Raw genomic sequence first — 16,996 nt, 5'->3', positions numbered from 1 at the left:
AAAGACTCCCTGACATTTGTCCTTGAGAGAGAGGAGGCTTCATGTAGGAAACACAAAATGGCTGCCTTGAATCCATCCGGCAAGAGTGTCCAAGCCTCGAAGGAAATCAGCTTGTGGACCCTGGCAGCAAGGATGCTGTTCTTGACCCCTGCTGGAGCCATTTTTAGATTGCTGGTGGTGGCACTGTCTAGAGAGGTGGCGGGCGTCAGGACCGTTCATGCAGGAGAGGCTGATGTGCAAGTCCTTTAACCTAAGTTTCTAAATTTTGTGGGTTTTTTTTTCCTGGCAATACTTCAGAAGCCTTGATGGCTCACCTTCAAGTAAAATAAGATTAGTTTAAGCTGTTTGCGCTCTGGGTGAGGTTGTCAGGTGCAAGGAGCTAAAATTACCTGGAGCTGAGGGCAAACAGTCATGTCACCTGCCCTCTCCCAGGATATATGGGCTCGGGATCTTCGTGATTATTCAATCCATTTAGCCACCAACTGACAATCAACCGGCCAGGATCAGCTGCAGCTCTAACGGCTATTCAAACTAGAGTCTGCCTAACCCCTCAAGTTCTGGGGGCCTCTCAGGGTCCCCTCGAGGGCTGGGAGAGGCCCCTCGCTCCGTACCCCCATGGGAACAACTGCGCCACATCCCCCTGCGCGTGGCATCTCCGGGCACGTGTCCCAGGGCGCGGCCGGGCGGCCCGTCCTCTCCGTGTCCCCTGCTCGCCCACGCCTCCGCGCACAAAATCGCATGGGCAGCTACTCACACGAGGCTTTCTGACACACCAAAGTACAGGGCTGTTTGAAACACGAGGTGTTTGAAACTCACCTGGAGAGGAGATTTCAGCCATTTGGTCATCTGAGCTCCACATCGCAGAGAAACAAGCCAGGACCGGCAGAGTGGCTTTTCTACGTGCGTGCATTTTACACCTCGGTGTCCTCCTTCCTTCCCACCTCTCGCGGGGTCAGTGTTGTTTCCTTCATTTGGCCTGCTCCCAAACCACATGAAAACCTCACAGAGATACAAAGGCTTTTGCTTGCCTGACATCATAAACGGTATTCGGGTGTACCGCGGAACTGTCCCCAACACGCGGGGGTGCGCGGTGAGTCACAGCTGACACTTGGACCTCGCCGGTCAATACACAGCTTTCCGGTTGGAATGTAAAGGGGCGTTTGCGGCTTTGAGGGTAGTCTCCCTCCCAGGGCCATGGGTCCGGATGGCCAGTGCACTTCTTTTCTCCCGAGGGGGCTGGGGGCCGGGCACCCGGTGGCGCAGGCGGCTAAGGTTAAGCGTCCGGCTCTTGGGCCTCGTGGGGCTCTGCGCTCAAGGCAGAGTCCGCTTGAGTTTCTCTCTCCCTCCCCCTCTGCCCCTCCCCCGCCCCGCACACGTGCTCTCAAATCTTTAAAAAAAGAAATTACCCGTCTCTAAATATTACGGGAAAAAAAAGGAAGAAGAAGAAGAGCGGGCCGGGGGCTGAGGGAGAGAGTGAGCGAGAGGGAGCACCTGGCACACTGTCATGGAGTCGCCATTGCTGGATTCTCTCAAAGCACGCAGGCGCTGTTCCGCGTGGGACTCACAGAAGCGGGCCGGGGTTTGTTTGCAACTTTACATTTTGCAGAGGAAAGGAGAAAGGGAGACTTTCAGATGGCTCTTACATAAGCCTGCAGGCTATTCCGAGGCAGTCCAGCTGCCGCGCGCAGCTAGCCATGGCTGAAGGAGCGGAGAGCGAGGAGCTGAGAGACAGGCCAGCTTCGTCTGGGGAAGAACAATGCCTTGGCAGTCAGACACAATGGCTGCCTCTCATTTTCCAGGAACTCTTACAATAAGATGGAAAGGATCCTGGAGTCGCCTTGCAGGGCCCCCAGCTAGGGAGAGCACATTAGCTGGGCAGCTACAGATATGCAAATCTGGTTTGAGGGCTCCAACAGCCCGGGGAAGCCTGGGGGTGGGGGGGTGGGCTGGGGGAGGCTGAGGAAGCCCTCCTGTTCTGCGTTCTGCCGGGGGCCATTTCCCATCCTTGCAGGGACTTGAAGTTCCAGGCTCCGCTGGGCCTGCCGTTTAGGGCCAGATACAAGGTCCGCTGTCCAAAGAGCCTAGAGAATAAGCTTCAATAATGGTGCAAATATATGTCGACTGTCAATCAGTTGCATAGGTTATATCCTAAAATCAACATGGATGTGAAGCCTGCTCGTGATTAAACATTTTTCTTTTTTTAAACATCTTTCAGTCATCCTTTACTAGCACTTTTGTCTTGCAGCATGAGATCCTGGAACCTTTTGGTTTGTTCTTCAGATAACATCAGTTGTTCTTAAGAGAGTGTACACACTTGCTTATTTTATTTTAGGTTTGGGTTTTTTTTGTAGGCCTAAGCTTACATGAACGACAGGTGCTTACTTAAGACAGTCCACCACTACACACAACTTACACTGGAGAAGCCTCAATTCTAGTTCCCTCCACCACACTTGTCTGTCCACATGGCCCTGGACAGTGACAGCACCTCCCCCCCGCCCCCAGCTAAATAGGGGAGGCGGCAAGAACATGGACCTACCTCACTGGGGTGTGGTGTGGATTAGCTCACAGGTGCCCTTTAGCAAATGAAAATGCTGAATTCTAAAATGCGAAGAGCTTCCTGACTCCTAAGGAAACATGGTGGAACACGTCAGACAGGATGAATTTTTTGCTTTAAAACAGGACACGTACTCTCCCAACTATGACATTTACAGCCTGCCGAAGCTTTCGGTCATCCAGCCAATGTCCAAGGTGAAGTCCCTTGAGCTGCGGCTGACAATGACGAGGTGGTTTGGGGCTGCAAAGGGTGTGAAGCCACCGCAGGACCTGGATCTTGTCACAAGAGAATCAGGTTTCTCTCATTTGCAATTTTGAAATCGAGCTTTCAGATCGAGATGGGCATGGGCATGGGCAATGGACAACGGAGGGAGCCACCTAAAGTAGAGCATGAAGTGGTTCCCAAACAATATTTTGACTTTGGTTTCGTCTTTATTATACATTAGGAACCTATTATGTTGTCCTTTAGCTCTAACTCAGAATTCCCCATGATGTTTAACCCGGAGCCCGGAAAGACCTCGTGAATAAGAAAGGTTCATGGGAAGGAATCTGGTGCAGAGACACCAAAACACTTAAATAACTATCTGTAAGCATTTGGAGGTGGGTTCTGCCACGTTTGTTCAGTTGATGAAAATTTCAACCAGCTTAGGAGCTAAACAAATTATATGAGTCAATGCTTCTGAAGATAAAGATGTCCGATGAAAGAAGACTGTATTTGAAGTTTTAATTGTCATTACCCTAGTCTCCGACTTCATTTAAATTACATGGTAAACATTCATTCATTAAAGAGATAGAAATTAAAATTCAACTCTACATTGGTAGATCCAAAGGAAGATCTGCAGATCAACAGACCCATTGGAAGATTAGAGCTACATTGCCAACACACATACACAAGGAGTTGTTTTGGTTTTGGTTTAGAGACTCAAGAGTAAGAATGGGAGCAAGAGGAAAGTTAAGGAGAAACCTTAAAACATATAAATGACTTAAATAGTCCAAACTACTTTGTAAATCATCATCCTAACCCCCGCCAGAAAAATCTCCAAATTGGGTGACTCTCCCAACAAAAAATTCAATGATGAAATGCTTTTCGCTGAAGGAGTCTTACATTAAATATTCCAGAGGGTAATCTATTCTTCTATTTTGCCAAATGTAGTTTACTTTCCTATAAAACATCTATAAAACTGTGGTAAATCTTATTATCTGTGCTAAGAAAATACATAAAATTGCTCATTAGAGAGCCCAGTTGAATGAATAAGATATATTCTAACTTTTAAGTGCTTGTTAGTAGAAGTCATTTACATTGTTTTGCTTCCTAATTTAAATTTATTGATGGCTATAGGTGCACAGTGATGTTCACCACACGCACACATCACTTCAACAATGCACATACGCTCTTACCGCCCCATCTACCTGTTAGAAATAATGTCTAAGAACTCTTCCCAAAGATAATTAACAATTTTCACTGAAGAGAGAATTTCGTAACAGAACATGGAAGGAAAATTTTCTGTTCCCAGTATCTTTTCTTGTAACACTAATTGTCCAATTCCTTAAAAAAAAAAAAGCGTAGCCAACATTGGTTTCACCTTTGGGTATATTTCAGGAGTAATCCTGAAGTTAATTCAAATTATTCACATAATTTAAACTGGAGGCTCTAGCTCTCTGAAATGTATCCCAAATCCACCCATGGCTTTCTGCCTCTTTTTGCACCACTTCCTTGATCCAAGACTACCACAGCAGCTTCCCGACTAGAAGTCCCGGCTCCTCATTACAAGTAATTTTTTTTTTCATGTTGCAGCCACTGTGATTATTTATTTTAAAAAGATGAATTTAATCACACCGCTTTCCTGCACAAAACCTCCCAAGCACTTTCTACAGCACCTAAAAGGAAATCCAAGCCCTCCAACAGGGCCCTCCTGGTCCCTGCCTCCCTCTTCTTCTAGGTAGAGAGGCTGCCCGAGAAGCCCCGTCTTCCAAGCACACTCTCTAACTCAGGGTCTTTGCACTGGTCTCTCCCCTTTGCCTGGAACATCCTCCAGCCAGATCTTCATCTGGCTCCCGCTTCTCATCACTCAAGCAGTAAGCGGAGCTGCCTCCTCCACTGTGCGCCTCCCTGACCACCCCATTGCATTATTTAATAGTCTTCCCTGATCTATAAAAGTTTTATGTATAATCTGCTTATCACCTGTCTCTCTCTACTCGAATGTAAGCTCCATGACAGTAGGGGACTAGTCTGTTTTTGTTTTCGTTGCGATATTCTTGCCACTAAAACCGCATCTAGCACATAGCACCCCACAAATGTTTGTTGATGAAAATTACACTGGCTTGGCAGTTAAGTGCCTGGGCTTTGGAGTGGGATCAATCTGGGTTCAAATACCAGCAATTTACTAACTCGGAAGCCTGAGTAAGCTTATCTTTTCCAAAGACTTGATTGCTTTATAAAATGGAAATATTCATGGCACAAGATAAACCCAAATTTAAAAGAGGTAACTGGGACTCAAGATTCCATAGCCAGAGCTCACACTGTTCTACTTGACATAGGCTTTCTCTTAATTCCCAGTCTGAAACTTAAGACCCCTTACGGATTGGGGGGGGGAGGGGTTGTGAAAATAGTGAAGCCCCAAACACTTCACATCATCGTGATATAATAACTGTCTTTCAGAGACCCAAGAGAGCCGTATTTTGGAGATCGTAAGTAGTAGATTCTGATGTCAAACTGCCTGAGTTCTGACCCAGCTCCTATCTTTACCGCTGGCCAACTCCCAAACCTCTGTAAGGCTCACTTTCCCCCAGAAGAAAAAGCACTTCCCTCTCAGAGAAGGGAGATGGGGCAGCTATGCCATGCGAAGCATGTAGCACACCTCAGTACTTTACCGACACTCAGCACACAACGAACACTAGTTATTAAGGGTCAGACTGAATTTAAAATATTTCTTAGGTAAATTCAAGATCTAACATTAAGAATTGATACCATTAGAAGGGGAAAAAAATGCATTTTCCAACATGGAAATCTGAATGACTTTAAAGCCGTGTTAACAAATAAATCCCAGATAACGCAGAGCCAGCTGGTGACCCATCTCTCAACTCAGGGTTCCTTCTGGCCACAAGCAACCGATGCCTTTGCTCTTGGCATTTTCTTCTGGAACAGAGTCTCATCACGTGTTCTATTTACCCAAGGTCATAGGAAAACTTCAGTGCTATAAAGTATTTTAGAAAAGGCCCTTCTTGGACTCATTTTACTAAACATACTCTCCCTACCTAATGTCTTATTTTAAGGCCTAAAAAAAAAATATTTGTTTTAAATATTAAAACTCCCTATACCTTGTGCGGATCTAGTCTTCCCCCCCACCCCCACCATGTTCAAAGAGTTCCATTTCAGAAGAATATTCTCTTAAAGGCACTTTTCTCTCCGGTGCACACTACCCATTTGTTAACTTTCAAGAGAGAACAGTAACGATGGTGGATAAAAGCAACCATAGGGTAACAGGGAGGCTTCAAGTTGTTCCTTTTCCAGAATCAGATGGGTAGATTCTCCATCTTGGGGTAAAAATTAACTGCATCTTAGTGTCTACAAGGAATTCAGACAGTCTGTCTTGTAACACAGCCGGTGGGGGATGGACTACGTGTGTGTGTGTGTGTGTGTGTAGGGCGTGGACAGAGGCAACACACACAGAACAACTCCATCCACATCCCTTCCTCTCCCTTTCCAGCTGCACGGAAATACGGCTTTGTGTTCGGTCAGGTGACATAAAAGGTGAAAACAGTAGCTCTCAAATTATATTTAACCTCAAATATCAGAGGTCACGAAGGGGTGCTCACATCAGCAGCTCCCCAGCCTGAGCGCGTGCGCACGCGGCGGCTTAAGTGGGCCCCTTTTAATTCCACATGGGTTTTCCACACCGTTTCTGGCATCAAGCACCGGTCCGCGGGACACCGGCGCGCCTTTGTGTCCCTTGCTGACACTCCGGCATTGTGTTTTTCTACCCATTAACCAAGGATAAATGACCTAGATATTCTGCCTATTAAAGCCTCATTTTTCTTTTGCCCTTTTGTTCTTTAGTGTACCACATTATCAGACGCTGCACACATTTTAAAGTATTCTCAGTCTCAGATGCCCTTTTGAGGGAGTAATAGGAGGTTTTTTGTGTGTGGTTCTGTGCAGATATCTGGAGTGGAATTATGTGAAGGTAATTTAAGGTTTTTCTTCCTGTCTAGTCCGAAGACAATCAGTTTAGCGTATTACTAACAGCTAATCTAGCATAAGAGGATATATCAAGAAACTGTACAAAGGCCAGAATGCTGTATTTGCATCTATTGCGAATACAAAAAATAGAGTGAACACCAGTTCCCCTACATACTACATTCTATAATTACATCTCTGCATATCATGGGTCACTTTTATTAAAAGCATCATTACTACAGTTGGCAGCAATTTACATTTTATCTTACATGATAGCAGTTTTCAAAGAAAAAAATAAAAGGACATCACAACAAAGAAAAACAATACATTTACAAAGTCATGTCTGTAAACTTCAAGGCTAGTTTAGAGCTGAGGTAATGCTGTTTTAGCTTTGTGGCTAAAGTAACAAAGTCCTTTAATTTAAAAAGGTACCTGATTCTCTCTTCTCTCACTCTTTATTTATTCACCTATTTATTTTGCTTATACCAGTGCATTACAAGACCACGAGACAATGGAACTGTAGTTCTGTCTGGCAAGAACCCTCCCGGTAGGTTAATTTCCAAAGGGACCCTTCACATTCAACAGCTGCCTTATTATTGCTGCGCCTCGGGACAGAGACGTTCACACTAACGTGGGGATTGTCAGAGTGTATGGATGTGTGTGGACGCGCAAGTGTGGGAACCCCCATACGGTCAAAAGGGAAACCAATGAGCAAGTATGATATGTACGGTAAATTTCATCTTGACCTTCACAGCAAAAAAATTAAAATTAAAAAATTAAATATATAACTTCATACTTCCTTTGAGCAGCACTTCCTTCCATTAGTGCCACTCAGTTACAAATTGCTCTTTATTATAATACCGATGGTACCAAAAGGAAAAAAAAAAAAAAAAAAAAAAGCAGAGCATTATGTAAGTTTCCTTAAAAAGACATGATCACCTCTCAAATTTCATCTCTCCTAGGGATAATAAATAATGCACTGCACAATACTTAATGACCAAGATACCTTTTGACACACCTGTATAACATGACTTGGACTTCTTTTTTTTTTTCTTTTTTTGCTACACTATGTTACAGAACAGCTTATAAAACTAGGTATGAACATTAACTGTGAGTGTAAACAGTAGGACTACCACTTGTCAAAAGTTTTAAACACTTGAACTGGAACTGGTACTGGTTATTCATCATTTTCATTGTTTTCTAGTTCGTCCCCCCCGTCAAGCGAGTCCAGCTCTTCACCCTGTGCTATTTCGTCTTCGAAGATGGAGGACTCCGCAGTCTTGTCCAGGTTCTCCTCGGCGTCGCTGCCTTCCAGGTGCTCCTCCTCCTGGAAGGCGGCCCCCTCGGCCTTGTCGGGGGCCTTTTCTTCGCCGGCGCCCACGGCGTTCTGGAGTCCTGCTAACGCGGGGAACCCAGGCAGTGTCAATCCCCCCAGTCCCGGAGGTAGAAACATGGATGGGTAGAAGAGGCCTGGCGCCATGGTGGACAGGAGGAAGGGGTTGAAGGCGAGCGGGTTGGAGGGCAATCCGGCCGGGGCAGTAGCAGCACCAACAGATCCATTCGCAGAGTCAGTAGCCGAAACAGCGTCTGTGCTTTTCTCGGAGTCTTTGTTCTCGTCCTCGTTCTCGTTGCCTTTCTCCTCGGCTTTGGAAGTGCCGTCTTCCGGCTCTCCCGGGCCCGAAGCAGCCGAGGCGTTGCCAGCAGCGGCAGCGGAGAGGGGGCTGTTGAGCAGCCCGCCCAGGCCGAACACGTTGGGCAGGCCCGCCATGCCCGGCAGCATCAGCGGCAGCACGGCCGCGGGGTTCTTAGCGTCGCCTCCGGCGGCGGCTGCCGTGGCCAGTCCCGGAGGGAAGCCCATGAGCCCCGCCAGCTGCAGAGACTGCAGGTTCTGGAGGTTCTGAAGGCTCGTGAGGTCCATTCCAGCAAACAGGCTGTTCACCAACAGAGGGTTGATGCCTGACGTGGAGGCCGCCGCCGCAGCCGCCGCCGCCGCCCGGGCGATCTCACTCTTGGGCCTTCGTCCTCGCCTGCTCGCTCCTTCCCCCCGCACCACGGGGCCGGTGAGAAGGCGGTCAAACATGGACTCGGGAACAAAACCCTGCAGCAAACGGACAGGCAAACAGTGGCTATAAACGCGGCTGGCCAAAACTTAATTTCCGGGCGGGCCCTCGTGACGCACTGAAAACAGACGTTCTGGGTGCAAGTACATCAGCAACTTTTTCCCTTCTAAATTAAGCGTGCTGGCCAGACTTAGGAACGCAAAACTTCTATATTTTAGCACCACGTGAACTCACTGTTTTATGCAGAATTGCAGAAAAATTGTTACAGGCTACTCTACCGGTGAGGAAGAGATGTCAAGTTATCAGCATCCGTAACTAACTCGAGAAATAATACATCACCAGCAAGTTGAAAAGTATGTGGAACATTAACTAAAATTACATCTTAATATCTACCCTGGAGAGACAAAAACTATGATCACCCCAAAACAAATGTTTTTAGCAGCTGTACTCCTATTTGCCCAAGTCTGGAAACCGCCCAGCTGTCCTTCTCTGGGTGATGGATAACCACACACAGGGGCACGCACATGCACTGGAGGGACGCTCAGCAGTAAGAAGGAACAAACTGCGGACATGTGCAACCCACTTGGATAAATCTCAATATGAAGTCATCTTAAAAACGTTATAGCATTTATGCTTCTGCTTATAGGACGTCCTCAGAAAGACAAAACTTGGGATGCAGAACAGATCAGCAGCTGCCAGGGGCCGGGGGTGAGGGTGGGGGAGAGTAATACAAGGGAACTCGGAAGTGGGGGAAGGTGATGGATCGGTCTGTATTTTGGTTGTGGTGGTGGTTCAAGAAATTACATGTGTTAAGAGTGATAGAACTGGGGCGCCTGGGTGGCTCAGTTGGTTAAGCGACTGCCTTCGGCTCAGGTCATGATCCCGGAGTCCCGGGATCGAGTCCCGCATCGGGCTCCCTGCTCGGCGGGGAGTCTGCTTCTCCCTCTGACCCTCCCCCTTCTCATGCTCTATCTCATTCTCTCTCTCAAATAAATAAATAAAATCTTTAAAAAAAAAAAAAAAAAAGACTGATAGAACTGTACACATAAGAAAAATAAGAAATCTTATTGTATACTTTAAAAAAAAATAAACAAGAAGAAATCAAGACACTGACAAATTAATCTTAAAAAGATGTTAAAGAGGAAAAAAATTTCAGGCAAAACTGCTGTATGCTTTATAAAAAAAACAATAATCTTAATGATCTCAACCACCATGAATTCCATCCCACAGGTGGGCTCTTAACGAGACTATGAACATATATTTCTATACAATCCTTTAAAATCAGAGCCGTCCAATGAATCCACTTTGGATTAATGATGTACTTATATAAGAAATGAGGATATATTACACGTCAGTTCCTTTAAGCTAAAGATAAGTTATAATCGAATAATCCATGGTCAACAGAAAAGAAAGAAAGGCTCAGGACAACGGTTTTGTATAAACACCTGTCCTGACAGAAGTGTGGCATGTACTTACAGACTGCTTCACTATCTCAGTCCAGTCCGGAGCAACTGCAAATTCAGGGTTCTCTTCCAGCCACCTGGGCAGGTCCTTCATTGGAGGCGCCATAGCTCCACCCATCTGGGGAGAGAGGCATTTAGAAAATGATCTAAAAGCACATACATTCCCCCCTGCCCCCCGCCCCACCTATATATACACACACGTATCATATACAGATACCCTGGAAAAACATGATTGTTTTTCCTTAAAAAGATGTCAGGATAAAATGCTTCTTTCTGGGGTAAGAAATCACATGGAGATCAATTCCCTTTCCCAAACATTCACCTTCTTTCCATTTCGTTTATTGACAACAGGCACCCTTTCTTCTCCTGTCAAAGTGTTTATATCCAATTTATTAGGGTTTCGACATCTATGTCGTTTCTGTTTCGGTTTCTGAAATGAGGAAAACAGCACATCCGCATTCTTCTGCAAAAAAACCCAAGATATGTATTTAGTAAAATGGTATTTAGTAATTATTCTTTCCTGCATAATTGACAAAGAGAACATAGTCTTTTTTTTTCCCCCAAGTAATCTCTACTTCTCTAACCCGTGGGGCTCGAACTCACGACCCAGAGATCCAGAGTCACACACTCCACTGACTGAGCCAGCCAGGTACCCTCAGTCAAGCCATTTTTAACTACTATAGAAATTTCAGCAATCATTTTAGTCATTAGAAACCATACTTTTCTTTAAAAGGAAAAACTCCTATTTTTCTCTTTGTACATTAAGGAACTAAATGATCATGTCAGCTGAGAATTCGCTTTTCCCTTTGTCTACCAATAACCCCACTTAAAATCTTTTCTTCCAATGTTTAACAAATTCACAGTATTTTTATTTTTTTATCTTTTTTAACCAAGTCATGGTATTTTTATTTATTTATTTATTTATTTATTTTCAAGTCACGGTATTTTTAAAGGAAACTTTCTCAAGTACCTTTGCTTATTTCTACTGTGACTTGGACAAACACAGAGATGACGTCACGTCTATGACAGACTGTACCTGAGAGGCAACCCAAGGGGTAAAAACACCTGTGCAGGAGGGAGCATTCTGAGCGGCAAGGACTCAACTCAAGCTGAACTCAACAAAATAAAATGTGAAATCCTACACTTAAGGTGTTTATTATTTTTTTTAAAGGTATATATTTATTTATTTGACAGAGAGAGAGAGCGCGCGCGCACAAGCAGGGGGAGAGGGAGAGAGAGAAAGAGGGAGGGAGGGAGATGCAGACGCTCTGTTGAGCAGGGAGCCCTACTCAGGACTCGATCCCAGGACCCTGGCATCACGACCTGAGCCGAAGGCAGACGCTTCACCGACTGAGCCACTCAGGTGCCCCCTATACTTAAGTTTTTAAAAAACCAGTCACTAAGCATATAGGGAGTAAAAGATTTGCATGGCCAGCTAGCAAGCAGTTCATGTGACAAATCATCTGGAGATACCATTTAATGTAAGGCATAAGTATTAGTTGTTTAAAAAAAAAAAAAAAAAAGAGGCTAATGAAGTCCTGGGCTGTATTAGCTAGTCAAATTTCTGCAAGTAACAGCTTCATAGTATTCTGTGCTGGTCAGACCTGGTCTGGAGGCCAATTAAAGTGCATTCATGAGTGTCATCCCCATAATGAGACCACCTGAAAACCAGGCCATGTAAAGAATAACTGAAGAAATCTTGTCTATTTGGTGGAAGGAGAAAGTAAGAAAGTGCGTAACAGGCGTCTTCAAATAACTACAAGGTTGCCCGTCAGCCCTGAAGTTGGTTACTCTAAGGTAAAATACACAGCGACAGAAACTGAAAACGTTCGCGAAGAGGAGACATTCAAGCAAAGGCGGAGGGACCAGGGATCTCTATGTTGTACAGGCGAATTGCGAGGGCTGTCCTCGCAGGACTCCTCCCGACTAAACTCTGTAGTACTTACTGGTACATAACTTGGCATATCAACAGTGTAAGTAGGATGCAGCTTCAGCCATTCAACTAAATCCTTATTTTTAGGAGCGTCCTCCCCCACCAGCCTAGTCCCGTCTTCAAGATTTATCACAGGGATCCGCGTGTCTGGGTCCAGCTGTCCAGGAGAAGGAATGTTTCCTGTAGGTGGGGTCTCTATATCTTCTTCAAAAGCTTTGGTCACCTCAGCATCCTCCTGCAGAAAGTTGACAGGGGTCTCAATTCTTCTCTTAGGAAAAGAGATTCCAAAAATGTCTTATCTCAAGAAAACCCTATCCTAGCATAATGGATCTTTGACCAAAAGGGGAAAAAAGTTACTTGAAACAATGTCAGTTTTGGAACAGCTATTAAATTAGAAGATGAAACTTTAATATCCTTCTCCACACTGTAGAATTAGTAATTAGGTAGGAAATTCACAATCCATCAACGCTCCATGTTTGAGATCTTAAGCCAGTCACTAGGGCATGGGCAGTGTAGTCTGAGCTTCGCATGCATGAAAGATAGCCTCTCAATCTCTCTTGGGGCTCTTGGGAAAACATCATTAAAGAAATTATAATTAAAGGAATGTTCCCACAGGCCAACTTGTACACAGCACTCTCTGAACCACGCAATTTTATCGGGAGTACAACATTTTGTGGCAGGTCCGTGTGGCAACCCTGAAAATACGTCTATCTGAAGTCCAGCCGCTACCATGGTCCAGCCAGTGGCCCTCACATTGTTACTCCAACCTCCAGACATCTTTTATGGCAGCCCATCTGTCCATTCCTACTGCTCCAACTTTGGTTCAGGCCTTTATCACCGCCCCCACCCCACGTCACTGCGGTGTTCTAAATGGTCTCCCTGATTCCAGTTCCACCCTTCTTGACTCTGACTTCCCCACTGCTATATCAGAGTCAGGTTTCTAAAATGCATTCTTCCTAGGTCAAAACAAAATAAACTGTTTTGATAACTGAATCCCCCTCACCTTCAGGATAAAATCCAAGTTCTTTAAGATGGCAATCGAGGCCCTCCCTGATTTATATCCTGCCTTGTATCCGAGCCCACTTCTGTTGAACCTCACCTCCTCATCAGATTCCCCTGCTGCCAATGACTTTCAGTTCATCAAACATGGAAGGCTCCCTCAGTCCCTTTGCACATTCTCCCTGCAACCTCTTCAAATGACCAACTCCTACACAATCTTCAAAACAACCAAAGTATGGCCATGTCTAAGGAAACTTCCTCATCTTTGTCTCCCCATATCCTCTTCCCTCCATTCCCATTCTTCCTTTGGGCATACGAAGTAGTCCAGGCATGCCTCACAGCTATGATACATTGCTATTTGTCACTCATCTTCAACACTGAGTTCTCCAGTGCAAGCACTTGTTAGGCCCTTATTCTTCACATCCCTGTACTTGGGGGTGGGGCCAGCACACAAAGGGACGACTTCCACCATGTTGCTGAGTGCATGATGACTGCATCCTTATTTTTCATGGCAATGCAAAATGGTCTCCAGTCTGAGTACTGACATAATACAAGATTTTAGGATTTTTCTTATTCCATACAAGTAACATTGCTTACCTTTATACCTCTTCACTATTTCGTTTATCTACAGATTCATCAGCATTTTCCTTGTATTGTATGTGTAGGCGCGTAACTATCCACAATACCAACTGAGTAATCCTTAAATTCTAACATCTGACAGTAAAACAAACAAAAACTTAAAAATACACCCACTAACATCTATTAGGAGTTTTGGGCTGGGTTGCTTATGTGACTTTAGAAAAAGAGAAACATTAGCAAGTTCTTCAGGATGACTTAAAATGTGTGAAATGAATAAAGTCAGCCTGAATTTTAATATAGGATATATAATTACAATAGGAAAATAGCACCTGGCTCACACTGTTAATTCCTGATGGCCTGGACCACAGACAAACATGTGCTGTGATTCAAATATGAAACTCAAGAGTAAACAAAGGCATGAGATGCAGAAACTCACTAACTTGTTGATGCTTATGGAGGAAGGAATTTCAGGGAACAAAATCTATCAAAGTGGTCTGATGTGTTTTGGTGGTTTCAAGTGTGGAGGCTAATCACTAGTGATACAACACTGGGGACCACACACCTAGAAATGGCATTTTTAACTTACAGAATAAGCAGTTACAGCTGATCCATCACGAGGTGTATTTTTATAAGATTCTAAAAGGAATCATATGCTCAACAAAAATGACCGTTATTATGATTGGTGCACGGTAATGAATTTTGAAAATTAACTTTTAATCACCCAGATGCTTCTGTTTCAATCAGATCCCACCACAGGGCAAATTCCAGTGAATGCCATTTTGTCATTTCTAAACTTTAACTCAACCACCCCTTTTACTACCCTTATTTAAGTTATTAAACTTACTGGAGGTTTCAAGAAATAGAAAGTAAGCAATAAGACTAGGGATGGAAAAAGTAAAAAATATCAAAACAAACGTCTCCCTCCTCTCAGTTACAAATTTCACCGTTTCCCAAACTGTGATCCGCAGGGAAAGGGCCCATCGTTCCTGGAGCGCCGGCTGCTCGTGCACAAACAAGCTCCAGCACCATTATGCTGGCTCGGGTTCCAAATCGATAAGGCTGAAGATACCCAGTACCATGTGTCCTTTAAAAAGGGACCACATGTAGTCAGGTTCTTTGGGGGTAAAACCCTTGTCATTATGTAGGCAGCGCATTTTTAGGTGGCATGGTTGAAGAAGATTAGGGAAGACAGTTATTTTGATTACACTGCACTCATGTCCTTTAAATTGAAAAAGGAAATGTCAAAATCCATTGGCACATACATTTCATACAAACCTAAACTAGCCCAGATCTTTATTCAGTTGAGATTTTAAAAACAGCTACAGTTACGGAGGTAGTTAGCAATCACTAGCTTTGTACATGAACACAAATCTTAAGTCTGAAACTAAACATTTATACTAATCTAATAAATGCCAGGCTCCAAACAACATTATTTTTAAGAGCAGAAGCTTTTTCCGCCTCAGGAGCTCAGAGATAACAATTACAGGCTCAGAAGAACATGTTTTTGTTTTGGCCTAGTCTTCCGAGAGTAATCAATATATCAGTATCTTGGGAGGAATAAATCCTCAAACTACATTTGGTTCAGGCCGAGTGATCGGTATCAGCGCTCAACACAATTTTTCAGCTCCGAACCATGACTGTTCACTGTGGTCCTATCTCTTTAGCGGAAGAGGCCGGCTTTCATGCCCTGTCACTGAGGGTCACAGGCCAGTGTCGTCAGAATGGCAGGGCTCTGGCTGCCACCGTGGGCACACACAATGCAAGTGAGCTCCTGAACTTACTGCACTCAATGACGTCCGTTTGTGGCTCATGAAAAGCAGATCGAGACCCTCCACGTTTTTCCTCCTTCCCCGCCTCCTCTTCATGGGAGGCTCTCCATCCACCAGGGAGCCATTAAGCAGATGCCTCGTGGGTGTGCGTGACAGGCCTGCCTGGAGCAGCTCCATTTGAGTCTTAAAGGCATCGGACACCGGTGTCGAGACATTAGGCAAGATAAACTTTGAAGTAAGAGATGAAAAATTTGAGGTAGAGCTTGCTGCCTCTCTTGAGGCCTTTGATAAGTCTACAACTTTTTCTTGTCCATTTTCTGAGACCACCTGAGACTCCCGCAGCTGGGCAACCATTTCCATGAGGTTCCGCCGCTTGGCTGCTCTTTCGGCCTCGATTTCAATTTTTCTCCTCCTCCTCCTCCGCTGGCGAGGGACAGAGAGGTTTAGGGCGTCTTCCTATTGAAAAATCCCAATAAAATAATGAGCCCAAACTGTATCTGCCATACGGGCTGGATTTCAGAAAGAAAGAACAGAAGCTTCAGGAATTAAACATTCATAATGGCTGAAGAGAGCTGAGGAAACGGCAGCCATCTTAAATTCCAAGGAGGACCAGTGAGCCGCGAGCTCCCAGACTGAGTGACGGTTTAGCGCGCTTGCCTTTAAACAGCACAGCAAACGTACCTTTGACAACTGAGGAGAGGTCGTGAGGTCCTCGCTCCCACTGATGCTAGCTTGGCCGACCATGGAGAGCTCGGCAAAGCTCCTCTTCTGCAGGGGGCTGTCCATGGTGGGTGGCGTGTAACCAGGGATGAGGCCCTGGAAATCAAACATCTGGCGCCTGTTTACCGGCCATTTGCCCTTCAGCACTGCTTCACAGATGTTGTCTAATCGGTTTATCATTACTCGGTCCTGGAGGGAGAAGAAAAGTCACACAAAACTGTAATAAAGACATGGTGAAAATTACCAGATAAATATTTCCATCAAGATGCTAAAGAGCAGAAGAGGTTTAAAAGTTAATCCATGGGCAAAAAGTGAAAAGAAAACAAAAAAAACAAGCGAGTAAACAAACAAAATCTGCAAAAACTGCTCTGCTCTGGTGGAAGGTCCTAAAGGTGGCCCCAACACAGAAAACCTAATCTTTTTCTAATTTAAACACTGGATCACATAAACCAGGAAACATTACATAGCCACCTCTGAAATACTTCAAAAGTTAAAGAACTGTCGGTGAACACCGGCAGACAACAATGGAACCCTGCGTTTAGCTTCTGGACGCTCTGGTGCTTCAGACCCACTGGCTGGATTGCGGTCTGTCCCAGGAAGTGGGACATCATTAGCGTCACTATTAATAAAGTTCAGCATTACGAAATGGGCACTAACCTAGGAACACCTAATGAATGTCAATTTGCATTCCCCACCTATTATCACTTCAAATTTCATTGAAGCGTGTACATTAAAAATTTCTA

The 16,996-nt window shown here is 44.8% G+C and overlaps 1 protein-coding gene across 3 annotated transcripts in view; it reads right to left on the bottom strand.

Annotated features, from left to right (window-relative positions):
- Positions 1-6,833: 6,833 nt before the first annotated feature.
- The window catches only part of CHD7 (chromodomain helicase DNA binding protein 7), a 126,762-nt gene continuing 116,599 nt past the window's right edge, over positions 6,834-16,996 (bottom strand). For 2 of the 3 annotated variants that reach the window (XM_021688597.2, XM_021688598.2), the window contains exons 32-37: positions 16,215-16,442; positions 15,546-15,989; positions 12,200-12,421; positions 10,576-10,716; positions 10,267-10,371; positions 6,834-8,828 (exon numbers count right to left, since the gene is read on the bottom strand). In XM_021688597.2, the coding sequence (XP_021544272.1) occupies positions 7,908-8,828; positions 10,267-10,371; positions 10,576-10,716; positions 12,200-12,421; positions 15,546-15,989; positions 16,215-16,442 (2,061 nt within the window). In that variant the 3' untranslated portion in view covers positions 6,834-7,907. The remainder of the gene's footprint in view (positions 8,829-10,266; positions 10,372-10,575; positions 10,717-12,199; positions 12,422-15,545; positions 15,990-16,214; positions 16,443-16,996) is intronic. The other variant, XM_044914634.1, reaches the window with a different exon arrangement.

This window comes from Neomonachus schauinslandi, chromosome 4 (genome assembly GCF_002201575.2).
Source record: "Neomonachus schauinslandi chromosome 4, ASM220157v2, whole genome shotgun sequence".
NCBI classification, from domain to species: domain Eukaryota; kingdom Metazoa; phylum Chordata; class Mammalia; order Carnivora; family Phocidae; genus Neomonachus; species Neomonachus schauinslandi.
This window is presented reverse-complemented; position numbering and strand designations above follow the sequence as displayed.